Source organism: Aythya marila (genome assembly GCF_965140915.1).
Source record: "Aythya marila genome assembly, chromosome: 18".
NCBI lineage: Eukaryota > Metazoa > Chordata > Aves > Anseriformes > Anatidae > Aythya > Aythya marila.
In genome coordinates this window covers 3,438,639-3,461,887 of record NC_139059.1, presented here as the reverse complement: position 1 = coordinate 3,461,887, position 23,249 = coordinate 3,438,639, and the positions used below count along the sequence as shown (strand labels likewise).

General features: G+C 44.5%; 1 protein-coding gene across 1 annotated transcript in view; it reads right to left on the bottom strand.

Annotated features, from left to right (window-relative positions):
• CACNG4 (calcium voltage-gated channel auxiliary subunit gamma 4) overlaps positions 1 to 5,022 on the bottom strand; it is a 40,778-nt gene extending 35,756 nt beyond the window's left edge. Inside the window, exon 1 of the mRNA XM_082775243.1 lies at positions 4,785 to 5,022. Coding sequence (XP_082631369.1) covers positions 4,785 to 5,007 — 223 coding nt within the window. The 5' untranslated portion in view covers positions 5,008 to 5,022. The remainder of the gene's footprint in view (positions 1 to 4,784) is intronic.
• Positions 5,023 to 23,249: the final 18,227 nt, after the last annotated feature.

The window sequence follows — 23,249 nt, the reverse complement described above, 5'->3', positions numbered from 1 at the left end:
GAAAGTAGTTCACCTTTCGGGACCTATGAAGCACATGCAATACGTGTGTGTGTGTGTGTGTGTGTGTGTGTGTGTGTGTGTGTGCGCGCGCGCGTGTGTGTGTGCGCGCGCGTGTGTGTATATATAAAACATGCAGTACGTATATATGTATGTATATATATATATTCCAAGAAACAGGCTCTGGCATACACGGAACGAGTTTCCATGGCAGAGACACCCATTTGTGTATTCTCCATGTGCAGTCACTATGTTTCATAGTGTGAACACAGGCTCATACGCCTGCAAAGGCTGAGAAGCCCAACCATCTTTGTGCCTGTGGATATAACCTCAAGGGTCTTGTCTGATATTAAAGCGATACAAAATTTGCTCTTGGACATGTACAACTTTGGAAATAGCATTTGAAAATAAAGCCTGCGTTGTATTTAGTTTATTATAAACAGTGGTGATGCTACGACTTCCTCGCTTTGCTTTGAGAATACTAAAGAATATTCATTCCTTTTGGATGAACCATGAATTTGCAGCACTGATGGATGGCAGGCTTCCTTTATTTGCTTGCTTCAAACATTTGTATAAGCATTTTTATTTTGTTTTCAAGAGTATCCATGGAAGCAGAGCATGCGCGTGCCACAGGCCCTGTGTTTGTGCACCTTCATCCAAGCCAGAAGACTTGCAAATAATTGTGCAAATGTGTGTTTGTGCAAGTTTTCAAGTTATAAAAGATTCACCGAATCCTCTCTCCTGATTATAGATTTTCAGCTACCCAGACAGGAAGGACAAATGGTTCCATGTGAATTAAACGTCCAATCTCACCACTTAAAAATAAACGGCAAACAGGGAATACCGAATGCAGTAGACACAATGGGTTCAAAGCAATTCATATTCTGAAGTGTTTAATAAAATACTCTTTGAATAAATTTAAATTACAAGTACATTACTTGATTTCATATCTAGATGTCACGGGGCCTGCAGAGCTCTCTGTTTGAGCAGTCCTATTAACTTCAGCATGATTGTTCATGAAGATAAGCAGTTTCAGTGGATAAAGTGGTGCTTTAAAATCTTTTTTTTTTTTCTCTCCTTCTAGGTAAATACTTTAATAGCAGATCCTCCTTATGAGTAAGACTGTGTGAAGCTTACATAGTAGTGCTGGACATTTACCGTAGGAATAAGGGCTGCTGGAAAATTATAGTGGTTTAATCCTCCAGGTTAGCTTTACCACAACGGGATTACTCATAAAACACAGCATCACCCTCTGCTGCATTTGCAAGACTCTGTTCTTCACCTCCTGGACAGTGAGCCACGTGAAATGGGGCTGATTTGCTCTTATTATTTGTGGGCTGGGGTGCAGACTTCGGCTGTGGCCAGGATGGATGCATGAGGACTTCACCAGAAACCTCACTCCAGTGAGAATTTGCCTTTAGCCATCAAAATTGCAGTTAATATAGGTCCAGTGTGGCCCCAGAAAACCAAAACCCAACTTCACCAGAGAACCCCTTGACCATTTTACTGAGCTCCGCTGCAAAGACTTGCTTGAATAGCAAGTGTGCTGCACGCACATTCATACCAAGAATTACTTTAAACAGTTTCCTACCTAAATAATTACCCTAGCTGTAAGTTTTAAATCCATGCAGAAATACTGCTATTGTTTAAAATCCACTCAATGAGCCTCCTACCTCCACCTTTGACAAACATACTAAAGGAACAAAATTGGGATTGTATAGGCGAGAGTTTGACTAATGTATCATTAATGCTGCTTCTTGAGTGACTAAGCTCCATAGTAGTACCGGCTACGAGTGCTGAAACATGATTTTGTCCCCAAGACAACCGCAGCCCCAAACAAAGACAATATGCTGGATCCCCAAACTCTATCACTCCAGTCATCATTACGATGCCAATTTGATTGCTATCAAGTTTTGATAGCAGTTTTGAAGTGCTATCCCAAAGAAGAGAAAAAGAAAAATGCTGAGGAACACCTAATAAATCGGTTGGAAGGCTATTCTTTTCCTTTCTGTTTCTGCAATTCTGTCTGAAATCTTGGAATTCGGGATACTGAATGGGTGACTGTTCAAACACACAGAACACGGATTGGTTCATGGATATAGTTGAGAAACATTTTAATGGAAATTTTCAATTGACCTGAAATTTACTCTGTGTAATGCTTTATTCATGTCAACAGCAATTTAAGAGGCTGTTCAATATATTTCCAGCCTTTGCACATTTGTGTCTTAAATATGTCTTTTTTTGAGGTGAGAATGAAATGGTGCCTAAGACCACTACAACAAATTAAGTTGGCTTTCATAATTATTATTCCAAAATTAAAAAATATATATATATATAAATAAGTTTGAAGCCAGACCATTTAATCATATATAAAAATCTATAACTATATAAAAATCTATAACAGATCTATAAATCTATAATTATTTTCTTGTTTTGTCTTCTCAGGGTTGTAACGGTTTCTTCAGTTTTACTAAAAGAGCCATCCACTCACAACGAGTGGCATTCTGAAACAACCCAGGAGACAGTGTTTTAAATTTGCTTCTAGAAATGGTTAAATTCTTTTGTGAAACAGACGCACCTTTCCATGTTGAAATCAAGGTCCTATGGCATGGTTTAGAACACTAATATTTTCATGTATCTGTATATTTTATCTTACGACAGGCCATATGAAAATGTAGGAGAGAACGTAGCCTCTGTTTCTCTTATCTGTGAGCAGACGATGGTTTTCTCAAATTACTCATTCTGAGCACATATTTGACAACTTTGTAATTTGATTAAGAGCACTTGAATTTTGCGAAGAAAAGCTCAATTGACGTTGAGGGGGTCACATGAAACACTTTCTTGTCTCCTGAATTGATGAGGGTTTAAGGTCTCTCCGCACACCACTGCTAGGTGCAACCTTTCCGCAAACACCCCCGTGGATTGAACATGCTCGGGAAGGCTAAGGCAGTGCCCTGGAGCTCAGAGAACATCACAGGGCACCGCTTGCAACCCTGCCCATTCCTCAAGACTTCACCGACTTCTCGTTTTATAAAGTTCTGACTTAAGCTCAGTGGAAATCCAGGCAAAAACTCCATTGCTTTCGGCAAAAGCTGCACTTGGTTTCTATGAATGAGGTTCCTGGAGGACCATGCAGAAAGCCTGCCGGCGGTAACCTCCAGGATTTCTCCTGGAGACAGCAGGCCTGGTCTAGCACAGCATGCCTGGCACCTCCCGTAAGACGCAAACCAACTTATTTTCCGTGAAATGCAGAGCCTGGGGACACTAAAACAAGCCCAGCTAAGATCACAAGATTTGGTTCAAGTGAAGGATGCTCAGCATCTCTCAGGCTAACTCAGAGGCTCTCAGAGGCAAACCCACATCTTCCAGGTGTCGCAAAAGCCCATGCCGAGAGTTACATTTCCTTTAGGCATCACAAAGCCAAGCGTTATCATCACCAGAACAACTTAACATTTTGGTAATTCTTTCCCTCTTCCTTGTCTAAAAATACTTTTGTGACCTGCAGCTTTTCTATGTATGCATACTATTACTAGGTAGCAAATCTGATATTTTAAGAGAAAATTACTTCTTACACTGCAGCCTTGAATGCTTAGGAAAAGGAGAAGATGTGAAGAGATGCGACAATTGGGTGCTCCTACAATGCCACGGCCTTTTCTGAGAGAAAAGCCCTCAGAATAGATCTGCCAGTCCCTCAGCTCCAGCTGGACTCCTCTGGGCTGAGCCGTCTGTCAGTTAGAATAAAGCAGGGAACCAGGTCTGGAAAGTTCATGTGTACTAAGTTGTGCTGATTGAATTAGGTGCGCTGCAGCCGCTGTGCCAGGCGCTTTATTGTACCAAGGCAGACTCCGGCATACCCCTGCCCCACAAGCCCCAAAGCAGCTCAGGGAAAGCCAACAGCTTTCCTCACTGTGCTGACTGTTAGCAGCACCACTGGATGAACCCAGCAGCGAGGGGGCTCAGCACCCTGGACCCCATACCCAGTGCCATGGGGACCTGCCCACGTCCCACACTCACAGCTCCACACTCAGCAGGCAGATGTTGCTTCCCATCTGGGCTTTCCTATCAGCCCTGCCAATTCCTCTGAACACCCATGTGCTTCTTTGTGCCGGTAGCTACCCGCCACACCTCCTCTACCAGCCCATTTTCAGAGAGCCACATGTTTGGCCTCTGCGGGGAGCGGGGCATCATGCCCCTCACCTCAATCTTTTGGTTAAAATTGTTCAGTGCCCGACCCTTGGGCCGGGTTAAGTAACCCCAAGCCCACGCTGAAGCACTCAGACAGCAGCAACACCTTCACACGGGTTCTTGGTGTCTCTGAGGGTGGACAGGGGGGAACTTGGGCTCCCGCTGTCCTGCCCAAGAGCTGCGGCTGAGCCCCCAAACCCCTGAAACCAAAACCCTGGGGGCGCGCCAGCCTCGAAGCCTGCAGGGCTCGGAACCCCAAAAAGCCCCAAACCTTCAGGACCCCCCCGAGCCCCGCAGCCCCCGGGGTCGCTCAGCCGGGAGCTGTTGCTGGGGGGGGGGGGCGCAGACAACCGCGGAGCGGGGCCACCCCCCCGGGCCGAGCTCCCTGGGGCCGAGCTCCGCATCCCGCCGCCCGGTTCCCATGGCAATCTCGGAGATGCCGGTTGCCACGGCAACGCCATCCTCCTCCTCCTCCTCCTCCTCGGCCGTGTCCGAGGCAGCGGCTCCCGCTCCGGCTCCGGCTGGGCTCTGCCCGGAGACCCCGGGCACGGAGCCGGTTCCCCCCCCGGTTAAGTCGCTTCCCCCCGGGCCGGCCCCGGTACCTTCGAGGCAGCAAATCCTCCAGAGCCCCGAGTGCGTGAGGTCTCCCCTCGCCTTCCTCGGCGGTCCCTGCGCTTCGTCCGCCGTGCTGTTGGTGCCGTTGCAGATGTGCGCGCTGGAGTAGAGCCAGTAGTCGGTGCCGATGGCGATGGCCATGAGGCTGAAGGCGGCGAAGGCGCCCACCGTGGTCAGCAGCATCTGGACGCCACGGTCACACCACCCCATGGTGCTTCATAGTCCCCGGGGTGGGTGGGTGGGTGGGAGGGGGGGGCGGGGGGCGCACGGCACCGCCCGGCAGCGGCACCAGCACCGGCAGCGGCACCAGCACCGCTACCACCGGGAGCAGCAGCAGCCGCCGCCCGCGGGAGGCAGCCGAGTCACGGGGCAGGGGGCGGAGGCGGCGGGGGGAGCCTCCTGCCTGCCTCTGCCTGCCTGCCCGCCGCCCCCCGCCCCACCACGGGGCCGGGCTCCGCCGCCAGCCGCCCCCCGCCCCGCCCCGGGGGTGGGCAGCGACCGCCCGGTCCCCCCCCGGCTTGGGGATGAGGGGCTGGGGGTGTCCGGGGGTGTGCGCGGGGGTTTGGGGGCGCGCAGCCCTTGGGAACGCGAGGGGTCGGGGCTAAAGGTGCTGCAGCCCCCCCCTCCCCAAAGCCCCTCCATGGTACGGGGGTCTCAGCCTCGCCGTCCTCCCGCAGCCTCGCTCCGCGGGCAGTTACGCAAGGAGGTTGGAGGCAAGTGGGTGGCTTGCTGGTTTTCTCCTCTTTGGGAGGGGATGGAGAGAAACCGGCACCTGGCAATGTTTTCTTTTGGAAAACCAAGGGGAGAAATATCTAAACATTATTATTATTATTTTTTTTTTTAAACCACGTTATTCTGCCTTCCAACCCTGACTCCCATCACTGCGAGCTGACAAGTCGGTCCTGCCTCCACCTCATCCAAGTGACAAGCCAGATGAATGGGAAGCCTTCCTGATCAGCTAATGCGTTTGTGTGGAGGGAACGTGGCAGCACACCAGTTTTATGTATATGAATTAGGGAGTGGGAGGACAAGAGCTACAAACCCTGAGAAATACAGCGCTCTTCCCGAGCAGTGCGTGGATGGCTGCAGGTGCTTGTGTGACTCCACCGCTCAGCATACCAACGCAGAGATGCTTTTCAGCTGCTCGTCCTTTTCACAAAAACTGGGAAAGCAAAAAGCAAATACAAATTAAAAGCCGGTCTTCACTTCACAGAGACTCGGCAAGTTGCTCAGACACAAAGCCCATAAACACAGAAATGCTCCAAAGTTAGATGCTAGGTTTAAGTGTATAAATTATGCTTTACTTTTCAATTGCAGTTTATAGGTCCAATGGTGCCTTTGCAAAACCACCTTCTAAATTAATGTCTCCATTAGGGATGGAAGAATGAAGGCAGGTAAACTCAAAAGCAGAGCAAAGCCTCGTCCAGAAAAACTGAATCGAGCATTTAAATTTAATGAGGTTCAACAAACTTCTCATTTAAAATATATGCTTGTACCTGTGTGCTTTGGGGGTTTGGACAGAGAGGGAAAATGAGATAGTGAAACAGCAGGAGAGAAGCTATTTCCATAGCTTTTAAACCTATTGAGCCTTAGTTAATATTATTTATTTGCATTACAGTATTGCTCATGGCCAGCTCTCCCCGGCGAGGAGCAGTGGAAGGGCTGAGCGAGCTGTAGCTGGGGCAGTGTGCCTGCTTGGTGCAAAAATAGCCTCCCATGCTCCCAGTCCAGATGTGCAATCAGAGGCAGGATGAAATGGGGTTGGTCTGGTGGCTTCTCAGCTGATTCTGCCAGCAGAAAGGGGGGACACAACTCGGGGAGTTTTCCATGGGCTGGGAGCCACCAGCCCCGCGGCACCCATCTTGTGAAGTCCTATGGTTGCGTGAGGTAACAGTACATTAACAGAAATCATTAAAAAAATCACTTGTTCCTCTCCCCCTCCCCCAGCACTTTTCCAAATAAAACTGTTGTTTCTGTTTCTTTCACCCTGCGAGAGCTCTCAGACTCCTAAAGGGTTACAGAGAAGCATCCAAGACAGGCAATCATTTTCTGCCCAAGCTATCTTCTTTAGTTTAAAAATGTTCTCTATTCTTTTGAAATGCATGAAGTAGATTGTGGGAGAGCTAATATTATATTCCACTACTGAAAGCTGGTGGAGTATTTTACATTGATGTCTGGCTCTAGTGATTTTCTAAGGATTTTGAATTCATTAAATCCAACCATTGAATAATCTCCATTCGTGGCGGAAGGAAGGCAAAAGTGCTTATGCTCCTCAATAGCAAAAAAGCATGTAGTCTTTTCTTAAATGTGAAAGCTATCTGACCCACTATATGTAGTAAAGGTTGCCCGTCATGAAACCTTTGATTTGCAGACTTTGCTTGTGATACAGCCTTATAATACTGCTGTTGAATTTAGCAGTAAAACAGCCTTGGCAGGGTGTTTTGCACTGCAGCAACATCCTCCATCCTCAATCAGAATTAAGACCCAATTGTTCTAAGCTCAGAACAGACGCAGAAACTCATGGCAAGGAGAAGAGAAAGCCCCATGTCTTCTCTCTGTAATTTTGCCCTCCTCGCCCCAGACTTCACAGTGCAAGGGCATGTGTTCAAACCCAGAAATATGCGTGTGTGTATATATATATATATATTTACACAAGAGAAGTGTTTTCATTCCTTGTTGTTGATGCTCAAAGCTTTAAATGAAATCCTGTGACTGATCATTTTATTTCTGAACTGAAAAGCAGTTATTTTGGTGATGAAACTTTGGATTTAAGTGAATTCAGTGAGAGCTGTCACTAACAAAGTTCTGCCCCAGAGACACCACTTCTATCAGAAGAATATCAAAAACTGCAAGATGTTTCCATTTAGGATTACTGCTTCTGCTGCTAATTGCCAAACATTGGCTCTAATACATTGGATTTTTTTTTTTTTAATTTTATTTTTTTTTTTAAATCTATCGTCTAGAAAAATAACACTAGGATTTCACTGCAAGAAACTTTGGGAAGTTGCTGAAGAAAAACTCCAGGGAGTTCTTTCTCAGAATGAAAATAATCACTTCAATTTAATAGAGCTTTTGATGTAGATACAGCCTAACTGCCATCAAAGCCTGGAACAGATATTTCATTCTCCCTTGTCCTTTCTCAGCTTTTAGCTCTGTGCATGTGAGAATGACTTTTAGCATCTAGGAATGTCCTAAAGCTATGAGCGCATCACTATAATTGAATATTGTCATCTCCTACAGGTCTTCATATCTCTCCTGTCTAACCTGATACTGATATTAGGAAAGAAATCATTCTTAATCATTTCCTTTAGATTATGCTGCATATGAAGAATGGGAGAAATGTTTTATACATTTTGTTCTGTGTCAGATGGTCTTTTATACATAGGATAGTGGTGGGATTTTCAACACACAATATTAGCAAAGATCTCCAGCCCCAGCAAAGAACCTTCCAGGACTATGGGATGTGGCAGAAGGTATCATTTATGTCTGAGGTGTATTTAAGAAGGAGAAATATTAAAGCTGTTTATGGAGCTATATTTTCATATATTTTGCTTCAGATGTTGCATGTTAATGTGATACCTACTGAATTACATTTGGGACACCTTTGCAGAGCGGGATCCAAATGACTCGCCAAGTTCATAGAGACAGTCTGTGACAAAACAAAGGCTGAATTCAACTTCTGAGGCTTGGTAAAGTACCTGACCCACTGACCCATCTTTTCCTTGTATTACTGTTCATTACATACTGCAGGGATGTAGTGTCTTTTGTCTGGGGACCCTGCTCTTTTTGGAGGGTCTGCTTCTTCCAGCACAGAAAGGCTGACAGAAGTCACCGTCACATTTCATGGAGATGACCCTAGAAAAAGGTGAACTTGAATTTTGTTTGTGGAGTTAAGGCTTGCTTTCTTCTTTAGTCCTATAAAAGATCATCTGAAATCAGCACCAGTAGTTTCAGGTTGTCTTCCAGAAGTGAAGGAACGTCTTAAAGGAAAAATATTGTCACTCACTGGCCACTTGAGGGGCAACAGCTTGGCTGTGATCCTGTTATTCCTTTTAATATATTAAATATTCTTTGGCTTAGTCATGGGAAGCGAAGCAACACAACTGCTTTCTAATAAATAAAATGTGCTCAGAAGCAACTCTGAAGCTTTCCAGATAACTGCATTTTGAGTTTGCCAGGAAGCCAGATGCTGCTATTGGAAAAGTAGCTGCCATGGTTTGTCATCCGAGCCTAGAAATTGATATCCAAGAATGATATGATGAGACAGACTCGATGACAGCACTGCTCTTTCTATAAATAATTTGAAGAAAACATTTTTTCATTTCAAAAAATGAAAAGTCTCTTTTGCTAGAGACTTGCACAGCAAACCAGAAAATTAAAAAGGATAAGCATGCTGTGTCTGAATGGGGCCATCAGAAGAACACAACATACACAATTTATATAAAAATATATAGAAGCTCTCACTCATTTTACACTGCATAGGCTGTATTTTTCCCATAATACCAATAGTTGTGAAACTCATTATCTTTTTGACAATGGAGAAATGGAATATTAGTCTTTTACTTGCTTGATCATGTCAAATGTCAAAGCAATTTATGAATGCTTGTCCTTCAAATACTCATCCCTCCTGCTAAGATTAAATATCAATAGTGCTCACATTCAGCTACAGAATGAACTAATATTGCACACATCTCTCAGATCTAAAGTTCACCGTGCCCGTTACCTGTCACGCGATTTCACCTCTCAAGTCCTACCTCTTGTCCATATCTCAATGGCTGGAAAATTCATTGTGGTGTTAAATGCTGCATTACAGATTACCTGGAGCGTGAGTTAAAACTATGAGTGGGGGGTTACTCAGAGGATGTTTAGAAAAGAGTTACAAGGGGAGCAGGAGGAAGAACAATAGGGCTTGAGCCTTCATTTTGCAGTATGCTCCAAAGGACTTAGAGACAGCATGCCAATGAGATGCTACTGGAAATTTCTAGCACAACAGGTCTGCTTGAAGGGCAGTGAAAAAAACTCACTGTCTTTTTGATGAAGGAGAAATGCATGGGCTGACTGAGGGTTTATCCAGGCAAGGTAATGTTGGGATGAACTGCGCTCCTCCTCGGGGCAGTGTCCAGAGCAAAACACCAGTCATTTCTCCTTGGGAACAGAATGGGGAGTATGGTACAGTGTGGGAAGGAAAAAAAAAAAGCATGCGAGGTTTTCTCATTCCACCCGTTATCAGTCAGTTCTAAGGAATAATTATATACCTGCACATACCCCAGCAACAGGCTATTTATATTACACAAAAACACACACTGTTACTCCACACAAACGTACGTGACTTCAGACAGACTAAAAGATGAAATAGGAAGTCAGATGGCACTGTGATTGATTGCACTTCCGAGGTCTCGAAGCCTGTGCGTACACATCCTGCTGCTCACTGTCGGCACTCCTGAGCACCAGTCCCTAATCATTCCACAAACAAAGAACCATTAGGCTCTTAAATATTCTTTTATATAAATATATATAAAATAATAATTAAAAAATCCTCTTTCCAACAAATTCTTCCAGCGCTAAGGGGGAAGGTGCTGTGGCAGAGCGCACCACCGCAGGCTGACGGGCACAGCGATGCTTGCTCAAGTCCCATCAAGTGTAAAATGAGGCAATCTGTCGGGGAGCTCGGCGTCTCCAAAACAATGCATCACCCGCACGCCCAGAGGATGGAGGAGAATCCCTCCTGACCACTGAAAGGGAAATTGCCTGCTGCACTTAGATTGCATTTTAACCTGAAAAGGAGGTCTCCAATGGAAACGGGTTAGGAGGCGGATTAAGTGAAACAGGTTTTTAGGATAAGTCTTAAATACTTAAATCAATCATAGCGTTCTACATTGAATTTGTCCGCTGAAGTGCCTGAAGTAAATTCCTGAGATCTGTCTAAATAATTTTGAGCTGATAATACAGCATTCAAGTTGAAATTCTGTTGCCCAGTGGAAGGATTTTCTTATTAGGATTTCAGCCGATTATTCACAAGAGAAATGGTCTTTTGGGAGCACACCCCAGTTGCTCACTTGGAAACGTTTTATAAGCTCTATCTACTAAGAAAGGAAATTGGAATGTGGAATTAAAGCTAGTCATTATTTCTGAGAGGTTAGTGATCAAACAAGCCTCCAAAAGTACAAGGTTTATCTGATCTTCCCTTTGCTCTGACCCTTTTATTTCTACAAAAGGGACCAGGAAATCATTTAAGATCAACTTGCTGCCAGAGCTAGAACTGCAGCCTCTGCAGCTGTGCACAAGTTACCAAAAAATGGTCCTGATCAGACATGCCAAACACATGTGTCCAAAGAGTTCTTTAGCCATCTGAATCTTTGCCCAGGAAATGATATTGAACCAGATAAAGCTGTACTGAGAGACTCCTAACTCCACTGGCCTGAGATTATCTGAATTGAGAGGCTTTAAGCTGCTCTGTCAAGGATCCCTCATTGCATTTCTGTTTTCAGCACTTGATGTAATCGGTGCTTTGATAGAGACACCAGCCTGAGAGAGGGAGATGGCAGGTGAGACACGGGGAACCCAGGGGAAGCTTTGCCATTGTCTCGATGAGAAAAGCAGAACTTGAAAACCACTCCTAATCATCAGCTCTTTGAGATGTGCTGAAGGCACAGCCTCTTCCAGCACTTCTGCTTTCATTCTAAATCCTGACTATTCCAGTTAATCTCAATATTAACTGAAACTGGATGAAGCTGAACTGAAAGCATGCTGACACTGACACTTTGCCCTCCTGGGCAGCCTCCAGAAGTCACATCTGAAGCATCAGAGGTGAAGGTGGTCCACAAACCTTCTTGTTGCCTCAACATGGAGGAAACCTGAATGGACTTGAAACAGCTGAACAGCACCAAAATTCACATATGCTGATAGGAAAAAATTGAGCTAGAGAAGCTCCCTCCAACCTCAAGTAGAGAAGGCATCCTAAAAAGTTCTGCTGCCTGCTACAAAGAAGTTGTCCTGCTCCACTCCAGAGCCAGCTGGAGCACAACACCGCCTGTAAACAGCGACATTAACTCTGAGCTTATTAATAGACTATTTGTTAGAATGCATCTGCCTTTATATATATAATCTGGCCATGAGTAAAAGATGCTTCAGATAGTTGATTTGCTGCCTCCTAGTGTTTAAGGCTCTACTTCATGGTGCCTTAGTAGGAAATAGCAAAGCCCAAAAACTAGGAGGAGGAGCCTGGCACGAGTTTATGGAGCCCCAGGGATGTGGAACACGCACCTCTTCCCTGTTTAGCGATCATGTCCATGTACACGGACAGAGAAATTCTCCTCTGCTGACTACTGTGCGATAGCAGCAATGAGGAGAGGAAAAGCAATAGTAACAACAATGCACTGACATCGTGTTTTCAATGAGCTATAAATACGGCCAGCAGAATGCCATAAAACCTTGCCACACGCATTTCAGCAGAATTGTAATTCGTGCTGTGAATTTTTAGTTATGCTGGTGTCTCAGTGAAGTATTTTATTTGATTGAGTAAATGCCAAATGGTGTATCTATTGATTTTAGGTCTATTCACACCTCAAACACTGCCATATCCCGTAGTGACAGGATTGTGGGATTTTTTGGACAAAGAGCTCTATAATAGACATTCAGTAATAAACTGTAAATACAGAACATTTTGGCTACTCTAAGCTGATGCCATCAGTTTGGGAAGTGCTGACTAGGGGACATCAAAGGAGCTGGGGACAGCAGAGACCAGTCCCCACAGTGGAACAAACAAAACCACACGCTTCCTGCCCCTGAGCAGCAAAGGCAGAAGGGCAACACCAGACAGAACCTGCAAAAGCTCTCAGCACCCATGGGTGCTGTACTGGGCCAGCGCTGCCCTCGAGGGCTTGAGCAGAGCGCTCAGGAAGCAGGAGGCTTTGCCCAAGGGAGCACGAGTCTCTGCGGCTGGAAGGTAAAACTGCTTGTGGAGAAAGATGACAAATTGCAGCAGCCTGAGTTGTGAAAAGCCTTGACAAAATATTTAATGTGGGGAAAAAAAAAAAAGGGAACACTTGCCAATTGCTAGAGCCTTCCTAATTCAGATTATTAGATGGTTACTGGCACTGCTATTAAAGAGATGCTGTTTTCTGAGCGATCTGTGCAAGGAAGGGCTGGAATACACCTACGGGTTTTCAGTGTACCTTCAGCTCTGCTAATAGAAAAAAATTCCTCTCAGATGAGACTCAATTATTCAATTTGATTAACAAAATAAGTAATGTGCTATTTATTTTGTGATGTATCCAGTAAATATGTGCCTAGGAAATTCAATAGATAAATCTCTAGATACTCTTTTAGGTTAATCACATTATATTTATTTATTTATTTTTAATATCTGTCTATGAGAACGCTGTTCAAGAATGAGGCTTTTTTTTTTAAAAAAAAAAAAAAAAAAAAGCAACAACAACAAAACAACATGAAATAGCAATCCACCAAACCTAAAAAAAAGCAAAAGGAATTAGCTTTCCACTGAGCTCCACACAACCATGGTGCCGTGTGACCAATGCTACTATAATTTACGTAATAGAATGAGAAATAACAATAGCTTTTCTGGTTGGAAATGTAAATAACCTCTTTTTCATAGCAGAGACCCATTACGAGGTCAACATCTACTGTCAGACTTCACAATTAGGCTCATTAAAACTGTCATGTTAAATCGTATATTTTTCTTGAAAGAAGAACAACACTTTCAACAAGATCTTTTTTTTTTTTTTTTTTCCTTTGGCAGAAAGGGCCTGCTTTGCTTGAAATTTAAACCTGTTCTTAGAGGGAACTAGGAACCCTAAATACAAACCTCTGCTTCTGCCCTACATTCCCTTTTTTTGCATTATTTGGGTGACTGATTATATCAAATGTTTTCATCTTTTTTACTGGATTTATTTAAAAAAAAAAATATCTTTCACAGGAAAGCATTCCAACAAGACCAACGTTAATACAATGGTTTCTAGGTAGCAAGGAAAAAACCCACAGCATCTTGACTGAACAGGCTGGCAGATGTCGACTTTTTACTTGTAACTGTGATGCCAGTAATGCTTCTGTAAAAAGGTGCGTTCCCGTCTTACAAGTGTTAAAATGGAAAATAAATAGGAATGGCGAACATTGCATGCCAAAGATTACATGCAAACGATCAGAAATTCAAATCCCCTCTCAGAGGGGACATTGCAGGGGTAATGAGAAGATGCAGAAGCTTTTCAATCTCCAAAATCAGTCCCACATGCAACATTGTAGAGGCAGACGAACCAAATGGGGCAGCATGGGCGGAAAGGGTTATTTAATGAGCATTGGCTGATGAGACACCCACAGACACCCCGGACCACAGCCTTGCAAAAGAAAGTGCTAGAAGCCATTCCAATTTGCAATAAACTGATTATGTGCTGGGGATTTTCTCGTTGCTGAGACAAACCGTACAGCTTTATTTATGGTTCTTTGCACATCTGCAGCCCGGTAGATGCAGGAGAGGGCACGTGGGTTTCCCATGCAGTGCTGTGGGAATTGGAGAGCACGAGGCAGTGCTGGGCTTCTGGCAGCCCTCCCAGCCCCACTGTAACAGAGGGTATTAAATGGAGTAAAAACCATAGACCCCTTGTGTTTTGGTAACAGGCAAGCAAGCAGCCCAGTGCCATCCTCCCAAGGTGCTGCTCTAAGGGCTGCTGAAAGCCCTGCGGACAGAGGGCTGGGGATGCACAAGCTCTGTGCCATCCTGCACAAGCATCCCAGAGCCACTCGGGATGCTATAGGGGATGTTGTGGGGACCACAGGGACTCTCTCTGCCTTCTGATGGGCTGGAGGTGAAGGACAGGAAGCTTTGGTTACTAAAAGTTTGCGTATAACCACCTCAATTATTGTACAGAACTCTGCCTTGCTTACAGTAACAGCCAGATCTGTCTGCAAACACTCTCACACACTCATTCTCCTACCTTCAAGGCTTGCAGGGGGCTTGCAGGCTGCACACACCAGCTTCTTGTACTTCAGTAGTATGGCCAGTGCTCATCCCACAGTGCCAAGCCAGGACTGGAGAAGGAAGAGCTCCATGGGAGGAAAGAAAGGTGAAGTAGATTTTATTCAGTTGCTAAAAGCTTGGAGTAAATTGCAGTGTTGTAATTGTAGGAGTGAGATAGCCAGAAAACTACATTTAATATTCCATTTTTCTGCTTCCCCACCCCCAAGGCATTTTTTCCTCAGTGGGGGAGAGCACTAACAATGACTTCAATAACAGAATAAAATTTAAAGCCCAGATCTTTCCCATTCTGCTCATTCCTTTAAGCTATTCCAGTCCCCTTTATGTTTTTCCTGCATACACACATCTGTCTTCTTCAAAGCCTTAACCATCTCTGACACACCTGACCTTTCCAACCAAGCACAATGGCTAGATGCAAAGAAAAAAAAAAAAAACCCTTTACTTACTGCAAGTAACTCTTTGTTTTGCCAGTCCCACGCCTGAAAATTTTGCTGCTGCAGGAAGTAAAGCGGTGAGCAACCTTTCCTTCTCCTTTGAAAAATGCAACTGTCATCTCTTAGAGGGAAATAACAGCTTATCTTTATTTTGTCAAACAGACATGACTTAGTTATTAGAGTCTTCTAAGAAAATGCTACAAGAAGAATTAGGACAGCGTTGTTGCAGAAATGCCAAGAGTTCAGAAATTAATTTGACAAGATCTGGGATACCTCTGATATCTAATTAAACTTTCTGTGACAGCTGTGTTATGTAAATACTGAAGTTATATTAAAACTAAAGAATCAGGTAAAAACTATTTTTCCTATTCAGTTAGGAGATGGTGCAGCCGTTCAACAGCCACTACTCTGATCAGGCCTATTCACTTCCTACCAGCAAGTACAGTTTCATCTACATGCACACAGAGTTCATCCACTTAAATCAAGAGATCCAATGAATTTAATATATTTGCGTAATATTACTACATATTTGGCTGGAGTTTACACAAGCACCTCTCTCCTCCACTTAGTGAATGAGGCCACACGCTGCCATATGGTAGGGCACACGCAGCTCTGGTTTTGAAGTTCTTAGAATAATTTCTGTAGGAAAACCTTATTACATAGACGAAGAATTTAGGCCAAGAGGAATTATTGCTAATAGATTCTGACCTCAACAGCCTGTAACGCAGGCTGGCTTTGCACTCAGAAATGTTTGCATCAACCCTGTATCTCATAGCTGTGCTAAAACATATCAATTTATCATTTAAAGAATCCACTACATCCATTAGTAAATTGTTCTAATGGTTAATTATCAGCAGTATAAAAACGATGTGATTATCCCCAGCTTGAGCCTTCAGGGGCTTCACCACTGTGTGGATTATAGTGCTGCAACTCCCATTCAAAGCCATCAGCTTAATGGAAATGCAAAAAAACACTCCTGAAACCAAAGAGGTTGACTCCAGTTAGCCAGCATTTAGATGTCAGAGCATCCAGCCCAAGCTTACTGGGTAAACAGGATTCAAGCATAAAACATGGCCCAAGTCCATCCCCATTCACCTCTCATTCTGCCATGGGCTTGGTCTTTTTGGCCAAGGAAAGTCTGCACATCCCCAGGGCCAGCTGCCAGCAGATGTGGGGCTGCAGAGCAAGTTGCTAAGTAAGTTTATCAACACCAGTTAATCCTGGAGGCCACAACTCTGGCACATGAGAACAACCAAGATGTGTGTGTTATGCAGCTAGAGAATGGGATTAATAACCCTAGCTTCGGTGCTTCCATTGGAGCTGTGACTGGGAGCAGGAACCCAGAGTCCGCTTGTTGCTGCTGGACCTGTGCACTCATCTTCAGTGAATGCAGATGTGCTAAACAAAGAACAATACTCAAAAGCTGCACTGTACATATGAAGCGTTTGACATTACAATAAAAGGTATAATTGGTTCTGTTACCTGTGGCAATTTCTAATTGATGAGTGGTGGTCTTAGCAATGGGGTTGGCTGGAGGGAAGGAATTTGCCATTAAAGCGTCTGAAAAACTCCAATAATTTTATTTGCTCTTCCTCCTACCCCAGATTTTCTGATGCAGAGACATGAACATTAGTTGAATTTCATGTTCAATTTGTTCTTTGATAGATGAATATTCATTTTTCAACCAGCATTTTCTCCCCCTTGGAACCTCCAGCTCTTTCCCCCATCATCTTTTCACATTTATTCTCTATTTAAGAATAATTTTCAGCTTGCTTGGCAGAAAGCACATCTGAGGGCTGCAGGTCCTTTGGGGCCAGAAGTCACCTCTGCTCAGGCAGCCGGAGGGGACACATGCACTGCTCCAGCTGTGGCCCCAGGAGGAGCAGCAGCACCACCTCCATCACCACAGTCTATGAGCTTCTCCCTACCTGTTTATGCTAAGGGGAAATAAAGGTAGAAAGATTTAGTTTAGTTTAGTTTAGTTACATTTTTTTTAAACAAATGTTTTTCCAAATTACTAAAAAAAAAAAAAAAAAAAAAAAAAAAAAAAAAGTTAAACCCAACCTCCCTACCACAGTGTTTTATTCTGGAGGCAGAGGGCATCAAATCCCATAAGCAGTTTTCAGTGCTCTTGCCAAGCACAGCTCAGCAACGTTATACCTCACTCAAAACAGCTCTGTTCCTTGGTAGCCCCCAAACCCACAGCGACTAATGAATAAGACAACAATGGGTTGTTGTTTTACTTCCCGTTCCCAACACTCATCCTGCATTAGGCTCCGTCATTTCACAGCTCCCCTGATGTAACACGATGTGGCAGAACATACCCTGATCCAGAAGTGAACCCTGATGCAAGGCAGAGCAGATGCCTTGGACTGAAACTGCTCCTTCCTTGCATTTACTACCTTTGATCCACGTTTTCTGCTTGTGACAGGCTGTTAAATAAATACAAGTGACAAGGCTTACTAGGAGTTTGTTTTTCTGCAGCTTGCTTTCTTTTTGTTCAGCTCTCCAAGCGAAGCATCTTGATGACAAATACACAAACTCCATTACCAATTAATGATTTTAGCCCTCTGTCCTCTACTCCCCAGTGCCAGTTCTACACATTAGTCTGAGTAACATTCAAAGATAATTGTGTTTTGTTTATTTGTTTTGGGGAGTAATGGTAATCAGACAGGCAAATCCCAGTCCTTACCAAAGCTGTAATTCTGTTTTCAAATGTTGCCTGCTATAAAGAGAGCTAGAAAAGCACATGCTGTAGATGCTTGAGGTAAAAACATTACTTTCCTTCTTTCAGTCTTAATATTTTCCCCTTCCAAGAAGAGGGTATTTTTCTTAACACCCAGGGCACTTTTAAGGGCAGAATTTCTGCAGACTCTTTATTCATTTAGTCACTTCTTAAAGCCCACCCTTATTGTATACTGCAGTTAATAGAAGTGAGAAACTGTTCTTCGTACCATGTCAGACCCAAATGGTCAGAATAACACATTTGTACACTGAGATCCATTTCTAAGCTTGAAGAAATGTTTTGTGACTATTTGCAGAAGTAGTTACTGACTTTGTGTACCTAAGCATCCAACACAGCTGAAGCAGCATGAATTTCAAATGTTGGATACTTGGGACCTTTGCAAGCAGGAAGCTCAGAAGTGAGATGCTCTTAGGAACTGAGGTAAATCAATGCCTGAAAATGCTGCAAGTCCTCTGTGGAAGGCCAACATTTGATTAACACAGAGTGCAGGCAGAGGCAATACAGCCTGAGCACTTCAGCAAGGCTGCAGAGCAGAATGAGCAAGGGGTGAGCTTCAAACAGCCTCAGCTTGCTGCCTTTGGAGATGCAAAGCCTTGCTGAACAGCCGTGACCGTGCTGCACGTTAACCGAGGAGCCGTGAGACACAGTTGGCAAAACATATTAGCCTCTTCCGCTCTGATAATTAGTTTAGTGAAAAATTATTGCATTATCTGTTCGGTTTAACTGGAGACCAATTGCAGTCTTAAAAAAAAGAAGAAAGGAAAAGCTCACATTAGGTGCTTTTAATAAGAAAAACTCTATCGTCTTTCCAAACAAGATTTAACACTCAGTCACCACGTGAGTAATTAGCACAAGTCAGGTTGGAGGCCAAAAACATTATTTAGTAATGGAATTAATTTTGCTTAGAAAGAAACTGCATTCTGTGGATTTTAATGAGAAGTGTCAAGGCAATGCATTTAAAATGCTGCAACTGCACTGCTAACATGGCTCTGGGGCGTGGTTCAGATTTTAGCGAATACACTCCCAGCCTCGTGGTCAACATTAAAGATTTTGCTCCAGCTAAAAGCAGGGAGATGTAATCCTAGCAGGGCCATATTGCACAGCAGGTGTTCATCTGCAGATGGGCTGAAATCAATTATTAGCATTGACTGCTGTACCACTGGGCAAGAAGTCTGAGATCCTCCAAATTACCCTCAGATTGTCCATATTTGCATCCCAAAGTGGTGCTGGAGACAGTTTTCCAAGTACAGAAAGCCCTTCCCCTACAAGAACAACCTGTCTTTTTTTTCCGGGAACATGACACCAAGCTGTATTTTCTTATGTGCCGCATTTTTTTTTTCTAGTGATACAGTGATACTTATCAGTACAAGGGATTCAGAAAAAAATAGACTACGTTCAGCCACCTCCAGCAAAACTAGCAGAATGCACTCGACAAAACTTGTGCTCTGTAATGAAATTCCTACGTAGGCATTCAGTGCTTAAGAACTAGGACAAACTATGCTGTAAGGAGCAGAATATGTAAACGTGGCAAAGAGCTTCATTTGATATGCTGGCTTCAGAGGGGTTACTTCCAGTTGATGGCAGCGTAAATGAGACCAGAATAGCACCCATGCCCACCAGCAGAAACACAAAACTGGCTTTGTATAAAAAAAAAACAAACAACAACATAGAAACATCCCCCCCAAAGATCCATGCATAAGGTATTTTCAGAAAGGAGGTGGAGTGTTTGCACCTCTGCCACGAATCCATTCAGATCCTCTTGAGTGGTAGTTTAAGAGACAACAGCTCTGGAGCCAAACTGCCAGCTTGCAAGCACTCTACGGACTCACCAGCTCAGCCCCGTGGTAATTCTGCAAGCGCAGTGGTGCACGTGCCATGCATCTGCAGCACAAACAGCATGGTGGGAATTTTCATCAAAATCAGCCAGCAGTGACAAATGGGAAAAAAAAAAAAAATAATAGAAAATAGAAGCAAGAACTATGGCTCACTGCTGTCTGAGTGGTGCTTCTGGGAGGACAACAGGATGGTAGCTGGCCTCTGGGGTAGGTTTCCAAGCTCTCTCAGGGACCCTTCAGCTTCGGGACATCTCCCACAAACATGCCTCCTTGTGGCACAAATTCTCATTGCAAACCAACAGCAAAGTTGGGAGTTAGAGAAGGTGCCCAGCTCCCCCAACAAGGCTCCCAGGCCTACTTGCTAGCCAGCTGTGCTGGTGGCTAGCCCAGCCTGTGAGCATTGGCCAGGGCACCCCTCACTAGAGCAAACCCATGGGCAGGGCCGCAGCAAAGGGCTCGCCATGGCAATGCTGGCCTGGCCCTGTGCAAGCAGCTTTGCTCCAAGTTCACAGCAGCACAGCCAAAACACAGATCTCTCACAGCAAGGCCTGAACAAAGCCTAAGCACAAGACAGCCCGACAGTCCTGAAAGAAGTCAGTGATCTGAGGAAAATGGGTTTGTAGGTGATGCAGAGCTCTCACAGATCCACGCTGGAGCTGCTGAGCCTCTTCATGTCTGCAAAACCTACTTTCTGCCCGGGTCACAAAGGAGGCTGTGTTTCCTAGAAGGCAGCTTTGAGGGTTTTGAGACTCCTGGAAAGCCATGACACAAGCAGCTGGGGCAGGACCTTTGCTAGTGAAACCAGCAGACTTAGCTCTCCACATTGTGTTCAGCCTCCTTTCAGGCACTAGCCCTCATTTCTGAGCTGACCGCTGCATCAAGCAGCCATCCCCACTGGTGATGCTGAGCTCCACAGGCTGCTTTTGTACTCTGGTTTTACTCATCCTGACCCCTCAGGCACATTCTCCAAAGGTAACCTCATCGCAGGGGCCTTATACTGATAATGTTAAGCCAGCAGCAGCTGGGCCAGGCAACACACAGCAAGACTTGTGGGTTGCTGCCTCCTCCCCTGCACCCCTTGGCACGTCCAGACAAGGCCCCAGCTCCCTGTCAACCCTGGGGAAAAAAAAACAAAACAAAACCAGATCTGCCCGAGCCAGGGTGGCAAAATCTCAGGCTTTAGACCAAGAATAATTATGTCCATGAAAGCATTTCACCATCTAAAATGAGTCAGTCTATTTTTTTTCTAGCAGCCACCCTGCTTAATGAGGGCCTTGAAAATTTGACCAAAAGCAAGCACATCACCTGAAAATCAGTTCTGTGTCAAGAGCTTATGGACCAGCGAGGGCCCTGTTCCTGGCAGCTGTAGTGAGTTCAGCCAGAAAATCCTTTAGCTAATGACTGGGGAACACTGAAACCCAACTAGAATATTTGACTGGGGAGAAGATTAGACATTTCCATTGTCATCTTTAGTAAAACAGAGACCTATTAAGGATTATGTGGCTGTTATGGCAAACTTCAATTGAAATGGGATGCTACTTGTCTCATTAATATTTCAGATGTGTTTGAATGCACTATGGCAAAAAAATATATTACTCAGAAGCAAATTCAGGTAGGAAGAAAAAAACAAGTTTCATTAAATAATGAACACTCACTGTACTAAACCATCCTGAGATTCAGCCCAATAGTGTCAAAGAAAAAGTCCCGGTGTTCTACTTATAAGGCAAAATTACCTATTCATTTAGGAAAAGTAATCATGCTCAGTTAGACACACCAGACAAGCATATGAAAAGAAAAATTGCTTTGAAGCTGCTCCTGATAGCAAGCCTAGACAGCTTGAGAAGAAAACTCTGCCACGGAGGTTTTTTTTTTTAATATAAAAGTGTACATTAGAAAGTCTATTAAATAAGCGGTGTGAATTGGCAATCTTTTTGTTGCGTAACATTTCTGAATCTTTATGAGAACATTAATGCAATATAGTTCATTTTGCCAGTTGAAAACACTTCCCAGCTGAAGGTATTCCTGTGAGCTGGGTATTAGCAGGGGAGAGCAGGATACACCCCCACTGCTGTCCTGCTTGCTTGGAGAACAACCTGCCAGTTTTAGGAAGGTACAGGGCTGGGAAGTTAGCTTTCACCTTTAAAGCTTTAAACTACTAGTAATTAGTCTAATCTGGGAGGGAAGCCTTGTTACCTACCTTTATCTGATCATGATAAGCAGTGAAGAAATAAGGATTTGAGCCAAAAGCTTCCACACGGATCTCAGAGGATCCAACTCTGCACCAGGGTTGGGACTTTTATCCTTCATTTGGACAAAGCCATAGGTAACAAAAGAAAGGAAAAAAAGAATTCTAGCATGGAGAGAAAGCACATGCCATGGTGACCTGGCAGCACAGAAAGGCTTGCTCTGGGAGGCAGCAGCCAGAGACTTCCTGGGGTTGGATCCAGAGAACAACCCTCAGCTGAGCTCTTCACAGAGCAGAGCAGGAGCTGCAGCTCCCTCCCCATGTAAAAACCTGAGGAGACTTTTCTGAAGCTAGGGAAACAGTTTCCTGGGACATCAGGGTTTTACCGTCTCCTCTAGCTAAAGCTGTCTGGAGCACGGAGCTTTGGAGAGGTCCTGCAGTGGGCAGCATCCAGGGATGAGGTGAAACCCCAAAGCCCCAGCTGTAACTGAGCCTTGCTGCAGTGGAAGATGGATGGAGGAATTTGCAGCACGGCTCATCCACACAGGAGTTTACCACCTGATTACAGCATTCTCTGGCTGAGAGGTGGAGGAACTCATTAATGTTTTTAATCAAGGTATCCCTCACTAGGGCCATAATGGTTTACTACAGCCCACCTCCTCCACCCTGCTCCTGTTCAGCGGGCAACATCTCTCATTTCTATCCACATATGCTCTATAACCAAGAGACAAATAGGATTATGTTTTTGAGCTCTTTCTCCATGTGTAGTGAGTGAATTTGCTGAACCTGCCTCATCAGGTAGCATTTTATTCCCTTCTTACAAGAGTATAAGCCCTTATTTTTTTTCCCCCCTCCTCTCACAGAAAACCTTCTCCCAGAGCTCTTCTGTTCCCTTGGTCACAACCTGGTTATGCTGATATCAGGAGAGCTTTTCTTGTGAAGGCAGAAACATAGAAATAGGTTTTATGAAGTTAGCAGAAAGCAGCTTTCACTTCATACCAGCAAACCCTCTTACCTCCTTCTAGGCTCACTGGGATAATCCAAGGCAAAGAGGCTCCCACCTGCCCCAACAAGCAGGGAGCTCACAGCAGCTGAGCTCATCAGACACAGTTCAGTGGGCAGTTTGACCTTTTTTTTTTTTCCTAAGCAAGAAATTCACCTGTGGAGGCTCAAAGAGCAGCTCCAGTGCGTTCTCCAGCAGCACAGGGCACCACAGGAGACCTCAGCTGAAGCCTGAGGAAGCTCCTGAGAAAAGCAGATTTCA